At 43.0% G+C, this 9,175-nt stretch overlaps 1 protein-coding gene across 13 annotated transcripts in view; it reads right to left on the reverse strand.

Moving 5' to 3' along the window:
• ABI1 (abl interactor 1) overlaps window positions 1-8,150 on the reverse strand; it is a 119,499-nt gene extending 111,349 nt beyond the window's left edge. For 12 of the 13 annotated variants that reach the window (XM_008002593.3, XM_008002590.3, XM_008002589.3 and 9 more), the window contains exon 1: window positions 7,879-8,140. In XM_008002593.3, coding sequence (XP_008000784.1) covers window positions 7,879-7,995 — 117 coding nt within the window. In that variant the 5' untranslated portion in view covers window positions 7,996-8,140. Of the gene's footprint in view, window positions 1-7,878 lie in introns of all 13 variants that reach the window. The other variant, XM_008002586.3, reaches the window with a different exon arrangement.
• Between the last annotated feature and the right edge of the window lie 1,025 nt (window positions 8,151-9,175).

The raw sequence follows: 9,175 nt of genomic DNA on the forward strand, positions 1-9,175 counted from the left end.
GTACCATATGACCCAGCCATCCCATTACTGGGTATATACCCAAAGGATTATAAATCATGCTGCTATAAAGACACATGCACACGTATGTTTATTGCGGCACTATTCACAATAGCAAAAACTTGGAATCAACCCAAATGTCCATCAGTGACAGACTGGATTAAGAAAATGTGGCACATATACACCATGGAATACTATGCAGCCATAAAAAAGGATGAGTTTGTGTCCTTTGTAGGGACATGGATGCAGCTGGAAACCATCATTCTTAGCAAACTATCACAAGAACAGAAAACCAAACACCACATGTTCTCACTCATAGGTGGGAACTGAACAATGAGATCACTTGGACTTGGGAAGGGGAACATCACACACCGGGGCCTATCATGGGGAGGGGGGAGAGGGGAGGGATTACATTGGGAGTTATACCTGATGTAAATGACGAGTTGATGGGTGCTGACGAGTTAATGGGTGCAGCACACCAACATGGCACAAGTATACATATGTAACAAACCTGCACGTTATGCACATGTACCTTAGAACTTAAAGTATAATAATAATAATAAATTTTAAAAAACACAATTCAATAATTGCTACTTTCTTATTGTCTTATTTCTCAACGATGTCCTTTTTTAAAAAATCCCTTATTTCTAACGTGATGTCTTATTAAATATTAAGATCTACAGAGTTTGTAGTTCTGGGCTTTGACTATTATTTCTTCTACAATCAAACCATAATTTCAATAAATATTACAATTAACACAAGATGATATTACAAAAAATATACAAACTCCCAATCAAAACTTTTTAAATGCTTCAAAATTAGCATTTAACTATTATTTTTACCTTACTTTTTTTTTTTTCTTTTTTTGAGATGGAGTCTCACTCTGTTGCCCAGGCTGCCAGTTCCATGGCATGATCTCCACTCACTGCAAGCTTCGCCTCCTGGGTTCACGCCATTCAGCCGCCTCAGCCTCCTGAGTAGCTGGGACTACAGGCGCCCATCACCACCCCGGCTAATTTTGTTTTTGTATTTTTAGTAGAGACGGGGTTTCACCGTGTTAGCCAGGATGGTCTCGACCTCCTGACCTCATGATCTGCCCACCTCAGCCTCCCAAAGTGCTGGAATTACAGGCGTGAGCCACCACACCCAGCCTTAACCTTACTTTTCATGACAACACTATTTTCATGGATTTTTATAGATTTTTATCTGCACAATCTCCTAGAGTTTCATCCAACCTCTTATCCCAATATGAACACTCTTCCTTTCTGGCTAACATATTTTTGACTGTTAACTATCTTAATTCTGAGGACATAATCTCACTGAATATAAATAAGGTCAGTGTAAATGGCCACACAGCAGATCCCCAATTGCCTAAATATCTCCTTTCCACAAGGACTATTAGCATTCCTGAGCTATCAGAATCAACTGGAGAAAGCAGAAGCACATAAGAAAAATTTGAAAGTATCCTAAGGGATTATTTCAACAATTTTCTAAGAAAACTCTCCAAAAGACAGAAGCGTGCTAAAATTGAGGTTCTAAACAGAACAGGACTAGAGAGAAGTATTACATATAAAGCTGTTATTAGTATTAAAGCTACAAAAGAAAAAAGAGACATTAGTTTTAATACAAATTTTCAAATATTATGTAGCCCTAAAAATATTCAGTATTCACCTTGAGAGTATTAGCAAGAACTGATATATGTGATACGAACTTTCATAAGAACTGATATGCTGGGTCCACAGACATGGTGAAAATGAAAGAAAAGGAAAAAAAGAACTGATATGCTAGGTCAGATCCTGCTCTACCCAGCCCTGTATCACCTTGACACAACAGTATGAATAAACATGTAATGACATGGCATGGGTCGATTTAACAAGGATCTCCCATAAAATTATCTAACCTTCTGTTAAATACATTTACATTTCCAACCTGTATAGCCACGGTTTTACTCAAACTTCAAAGTGCAATTCTAAGAATTCGAACCATTCCAGTCTATCCTAATCTCCTGAATCACTTTGTTTCTCTCCAAACCTGGTTTGTATAGAAATCACATCTACCCAGAATATTTCAACACATTTTTTGTTAATCTCTACAAATTCCTCTCCAAAATTTCTTAGCACAATTGCAACACAGACTAAGAATAGAAAAACAAAACAGGCAAGGATGCAGGAAAAGAAAAAGGATCCAGGGAGCTCAGTGAAAAACTAGCCTGTAATTCCTATACAGCATTCAGTATCCCAAATCTGGAAATCCAAAACCCAAAACTTTTTGAGCATCAACATGACACTTAAAAAAATGCTCATTAGACTATTCTGGATTTCAGATTTTCAGATTAGGGACGCTCAACCAGTAAGTATATAATGCAAATAATTCCAAAATTCAACAAAAAAATCTGTAATCTGAAACATTTCAGATGCCAAAGTTACCATCCTCTGGTGATATGGGCAAGTCCCTAAATTACGAACATACCTCTTCTTATATTCACAAACTGGAAACAATGGTAAAGAGTTGTTAGGTTCCCAGGCTTGCCCAATACAGTCTATTCTGTTAATTCCCCAGTATTCCTAAACCAGTCTTGAGTTCCAGATTCATTCATGTGGAAACAGTATGATATGAAAAGAGAACAGCCTATGGAATCTGCCAGAGTCAGAAGGAGTCCTGACTGCCAATTACTAACTCTATGACTAAACAAAACTTAACTTTTATGAGTCCTAATTTCCTCGTATAGAGTTTGTAAGGATTAAAGATAATACAAAACCAACTAGCAGAGACTGCAATGGAGCAGGTATTCAATAAATAGAGGCAATTACATTACCCTCTACCCTTATCTATTCGTACACTGTTTTTATCCCCTATGTTGCCGTAAGAACCCCATTCAGGTCCTGGCGCGGTAGCTCACGCCTGTAATCCCAGCACTTTGGGAGGCCGAGGTGGGTGGATCACCTGAGGTCAGGAGTTTGAGACCAGCCTGGCCAACATGGTGAAACTCCATATCTACTAAAAATACAAAAATTAGTCAGGCATGGTGCTGGGCACCTATAATCTCAACCACTTGGGAGGCTGGGGCAGGAGAATCACTTGAACCCGGGAGGCGTAGATTGCAGTGAGCTGAGATCCTGCCACTGCACTCGAAAGAGAGACTCCATCTCAAAAAAAAAAAAAAAAAATCCCATTCCAGGCTGGGCATGGTGACTCACACCTGTAATCCCAACTCCATGGGAGACTGAGGAGGGTGGATCACCTGAGGCCAGGAGTCCAAGACCAGCCTGGTCAACATGGTGAGACCCTGTCTCTACTAAAAATGCAAAAATTAGCTGGGTGCAGTGGCACGCACCTGTAGTCCCAGCTACTTGGGAGGCCGAGGCAGGAGAATCGCTTGGAGGTTGCAGTGAGCTGAGATCGTGCCACTGCACTCCAGCTTAGGTGACAGAGTAAGGCTCCGTCAAAAAAAAAAAAAGAAAAAAAAAACCATTCAGGATTTATTAGATGCAATTTGGGATTTGGAATCGAGAAAATCTGGGTTTGATTCCAGGCACCACTTCATACAAGCTACTGAACTTTAGGTTGGGTATTTAATACCTCTGAACCTCTAACTGTCCACCAGTTACTCAAAAAAAAAAAAAAAAAAAAAAGTGATGCAGTTTATAAACTGGCATAAAGTGTACAGGATCAGAAATGTTAGCTTTTACCTACTCCAAAGAGATCCTGCTCAAAAATTACCCGCCTTCTGAGATTAAATGTGCTAATGAAGCAAATGTCACAGGAGGAGGAAAGCAAGCTGAAGTGAGTAGCTCACAGTAACATACTGGGATGATATCCCCTTCATACTCCCAGACTTTAGAACATACTTGTTAACCCAAATAAAGCTCCTGGTAGAACTCCAGACAAAAAATAAAATTAAATTTTAAAGTTAAGCTGTATGAAGACTTTTCTGTCCTTACCCCCAGCCTACCAATCTGCATCCTGACAAATCTTCTTAAGCAATTTCTCCTCCTTTTCACTCAGCTTTCCTTCCTATTTCCCAAAATAGTTCCCATAACAAAGGCAGTATGAACTAACTCTAAGGTAGAGCACAGAGAACTGGCTAAACATGTGTGTTCAAGTTAAGCACTGTCCTTGGCATGAAAAATTCTATCTGGTCGTATTAAACAAAGATGGAAAAGTCTCCTCTGTATGTCTACATAAATACTATACAAAAACACTTTCAGCCAGGTATGATGGCTCACACCTGTAATCCCAACACTTTGGGAGGCCGAGGAGGGCAGATCACCTGAGGTCAGTAGTTTGAGACCAGCCTGGCCAACATGACGAAACCCTGCCTCTGCTAAGAACACAAAAAATTAGCCAAGGGTGGTGGTGGGCACCTGTAATCCCAGCTACTTCAGAGTCTGAGGCAGGAGAATCGCTTGAACCCAGGAGGCTGAGGTTTCAGTGAGCCGAGATCATGCCATTGCACTCCAGCCCAGGTGATAGAGCGAGACTCAATTTCAAAAAAAAAAAAAAAAAAACGAAAAAACACCTTCTGACAAAGTGCAGTGGCTTATGTCTGTAATACTGGCATACTGGGAGGCCAAAGCAGGCAGATCGCTTGAGCCCAGGAGTTTGAGACTAGCCTAGGCAACATGGCAAAACCTCGTCTCTACAAAAAAAAATACAGAAATTAGCTGAGAGTGGTGGTGCGCAGCTGTAATCCCAGCTACCTGTGGGGGCTGAGGTGGGAGGATCTCCAGAGCCCAGGAGGTTGAGGCTGCAGTAAGCCATGATGGCATCACTGCACTCCAGCCTGAGCAACAGAGCAAGACCCTGTCTCAAAAAAAAGAAAAGAAAAGAAAAAAAAAATGCTTTCTATTTTTAATATTATTTACCCCATGGCAACTTTTAAAACCCTGTCCTTGCACACACGTGTGGTCTCAGCTACATGGGAGGCTAAGGATTGCTTGAGCCCAGGAGGTGGAGGCTGCAGTGAGTGGTGTTCACACACCAATGCACTCCAGCCTGGGTGACAGAGCAAGTCTCTGTCTCAAAAAAAAAAAAAAAAAAAACAAGAAAAGAAAGAAAAAAACTGTCCTTTTTAACGTAGAATCTTTTCAGATGTTTTGCTATTAATAATACAATCTAATAAAGTCAACAGAACCAAAGAACTAATAACTGCCCCAAGAACTTAAATGCACCACAGCCAAAAGAGTTTCTCTGCTACACACCTCAGCTAAACTGGACTGCACTTTCAAACTGTAGAAAAATGAAATGAAAAGTGAATCTCAGAACAAAAATCACCCAAGCAATAACTTAGCTCACCTTATTTAAAAATTCTCAAAGCACACGTGAACTGCATACTTTCACTGAGAAGACGTATATTTATGAAGAGTATTAGTTATAAATAACCCAATCGGGTCCCAGGAAGGATATAGAAAGACCTCAACAGACACCCTAATGGATATTTCTAATATTATTCATTCCCCATTCTTAGCACCAAAGTCATCAGCACCACCTACCACATCAACTTCCACATCACTTTCTGAGTCTGACCCTGTCTGAGTCCCTTAGGGAGGCAACTAGTGGCCTGGATCATGCAGCCCAATGAATAAAGGCTACTAAGGTATTTAGATCATCATTGCTTTGTGTGAATTCTTTTTTATTTTTTTTTTTCCGGTATAAACAAAACACCTCACTGGTGTCAGATTTAGAATTATACCCCACCCCACCCCCCCCCAAAAAAAAGAAAATAAAAAAACGGGGCCTGCACCATGGCACTAACATTTTATAAAGTGAGAGACTGTATGAGAAATAACATGACTTAATTAGAGATATTAGCAAAGAAGTTTTAAAGTGCTTCAAAGTTACATGATCGTAACAAGAGGAGTAAAGGAAAGGAGTCAGAGAGGGGTAAAAAAAGCATTACAGCATACAACTACCTGAAAAAGAAACAGTACACAGGTTAAAACACGTTTACAGTTACCAAGAGTTGCCAACACATAGTTACCACACTATATACTCGTCAGATTTCCCAACACGCAAAACAAAAAGGAGCCACCCTGTATGAAGTACTTATCTACTGACTTCTACAGAGAAGACATAACTTTTCTGGAAAGGGAGCAAATTTAACTTACTGTGCTCTCCTTTTGGCTTTCAAAAATCTTTAAAACTTTCAGCAAATTAAGGTTCTCCTCAATTTCAAGACTTTTCATGTTAAGTTGAATAAAAGTTGCCTATTTTTAATATTGATAAACTACAAGATCACTATTATATTTGCAAACTATATCCACTTTTCTACTAGATTTTTAAGTTTCGAAGGGCTAAATATAAAGTTTGCATAAACAAAGTGATACAGTAGATGTGGCAGATATTCAACAAGTTTACTTATCCGAAGAATTCCTAAAGTAAAAACTTGACAAAAAAATTGTGGTAAATTCCGAGTAGTGCTACTGAAGATACAATGTTACTAACATCAAAATTGAGAAATATTCAAAACATTCTGAAAACAGCATCTCCCTCTAAAAATAAAGAGGGAAAGCATTTGCCAACACACAAACATTGGTTCTTAAAAATTATAATCACATGGGAGGCATTTCTATAAATAATTTAGTTCTGAATTGCAATAACCCTAACCTTTCAAAGCACGTTCTGGCCTTGCCTTACCAAAAGCAAGAGCATTTCTGGTGGCTTTATATTTATACAAAGGACTGTGCTACTTTGTTTCTAGTGCAAACTGTTGGTTTACACAGTTAAAGGTCTTCAAAACAAACTACCACACACAATTCACTTCCAATCATCCAAAAATAAATGAACAAACCAGCATCTGTCACAAAGTCCCAAGAGTTTTCTAATTTACAATAACTGATATTTTTACGTTGTAGTTCGGAGGCTACCTCTGTTCGTTTCTGTACTTGGATTCATATACTATACATTTACTTAGCTTGTTAAGAGAGAAACCTCAGAAAATAAGCAACCAGCGATGACACCCGTTTATTATAAGTTACTTATGAAGCCTACAGTTCAAGAACTTTTGGGAGAAGGGAGAGTATTTAAGCCGTTTTTCCAAGGAGTTAAAAACAATTCGTGTTTGATAATTAATGATAGCAGCCCTAACAACCTCTTAGAATATATTACGGTGGGGCGGAAGTGAAAACGATGGCGGGGGGGGAAACCCGACTTGAAAATGGACAAGCAGGCAGATTTACAAACCTTCAATTAAAGGAATTTTAAGATTAACTTCTCTCAAACGCCCTCCCTCACTCCCCACACCCGCTTCCTCCTCTCCTCCGGGAGGTCGGTGTAATGTGACTCATGACAAATTTTTTTTAAAATAAATAAATAAATAAAAGACACACCCTCTGGGGGCTGAAACTGACATAATCGCCCCCACCCCACCCTCCGCCGACACACAACACACACCCCGCTGGTCCTATCCCTTCTGCGGCTTCAGCCTGGTCCCTGCCCTCTACTCTCCCCTCTCCCGTCCTGGACCTCCTCTCCGGGCGCAGAGAGGCGGCGCGGCGGCAGCAGGGGGGTCTCCGGAACGCCAGCCCCGCGGACTGGAGGCTACCTGGGGGGCGCGCGACCCCGGTGGCCCGGCCCTGGGGAAAGCGGACGCGAGGGGGGCGCCGGGCTGCGGCGGCGGCGGCGGGCTCCCGGCTCCCTCGCCCATTTTCTCTCCCCTTCCATCGATTTCCACCACCACAGCCACTTCCTGTATCGCAGCCCGACTCCCTCAGCCCGGCCACTCGCTCTGTCCCCGGTTGGGGCTGGGGTTGGGACTGCGGTAGGGGCTCGGGCTGGTGGCAGCCGCTGAGGTCAGGGCAGTTCCCCACCCCGCCCAGTGGGCTGGCCACTCCGGCGGGTCCTCGACCCGGCCAGCGCCCGCCGGCCGCCAGCGCGCCTCACCTGTATGTAGTTGTTTTCACAGTAGTCCGCCACCCGAGTCAGGTTCTGGTAACTCTCGATCAGCGCCCTCTTGCCAGACGGGATCTCCTCCTCTAGTAACATCTGCAGCTCTGCCATTTTCCACCCCTCTGCATCGCTTCCTCTCGCGTTAAAGAGACAGAGGCAGCAAGGTCCGCCGAGGCTCCGAGCACCTCACAGCCCGGATACAAACCGACTACCCGCCCTCCCGCCTGGTATTGTGGGACGGCACCTCCTCCTCTTCTTCCTCACTCTCTCGGGTCTCCCTCCACCCACTTCGCGCAGCCGCCTGAACCTCGTTCTCTCGCGAGTCTTCATTTCTGCCATCTCCCCTCCCGCCGGGCCGCGGGATTTTTTTTTTCTTTCGCACTGTCTTCTGGGAATTGTAGTCTCTCTTAGACTAGGCTGCCCGTCCAAAGCGCATGCGCGCAGACACCTCCAAAAACAACGAGGCAGAGCGCAGAAAGCGGAGACCGAAGGTGGAGGGAGGGGGCGGTGTTGGGGGGAAGTCCGGAGTTTCTTCACAGCTCCGGAAGGTGGCGCCACAGGGTGATTCTGGGGGAATGAAATCGGTTCCCCAAGTTTCATGTGAAACTTGGCAGAACTTGGTTAATTAGGAAATGTCAGTGAATCAGGGACATCCATTCACAGAAGGATTAAAAAGGGACAGAGTACGGAAAACTAGATTTTTACTTCCTCTGCCTTCTTAGAAATAACGCGAGTCAGGCTTTACTTTCTGAGCTTCCGCCCCCATCAATTAATTTAAAATTTAGCAAAGATTTCTTGATTGCCAGCTGTTTACTAAGCAGTGTACTGGACACTGGGGGTACAAGTTGAGTACGAATACTCCATACCCTTAAAGACTCAATTATAAAATAAACATGCATAGCTTGTAGGGCTTTCCTGTCCTAATTTCTCTTTTCTGTGACTCTCCTTGGCATGTAATCTTCCTACACTTTTAAAGTCAAGTGCACGGTTTTTTAGGGGTGGGGGTTGTTTGTTGGAGACAGGATCTCACTCTTACCCAGCCTGGAGTACGGTGGCGCAATCACGGCTCTCTGCAGCCTAGACCTCCTAGACTCAAGCGATCCTCATGCCTCAGCCTCCGGAGTAACTGGGACTACAAGCGAGGGTCACTACACTGGGGCTGAGCTTTTTAAATTTTTGTAGCGACAGGGATCCAATTTTGTTGCCCTCGCTGGTCTCGAACCCCTGGCCTCAAGCAATCCTTCTGCCTCAGCCTCCCAAACTGCTAGGATTACAATCATGAGCCACCCAC

Source organism: Chlorocebus sabaeus, chromosome 9, assembly GCF_047675955.1.
Source record: "Chlorocebus sabaeus isolate Y175 chromosome 9, mChlSab1.0.hap1, whole genome shotgun sequence".
Lineage (NCBI taxonomy): Eukaryota > Metazoa > Chordata > Mammalia > Primates > Cercopithecidae > Chlorocebus > Chlorocebus sabaeus.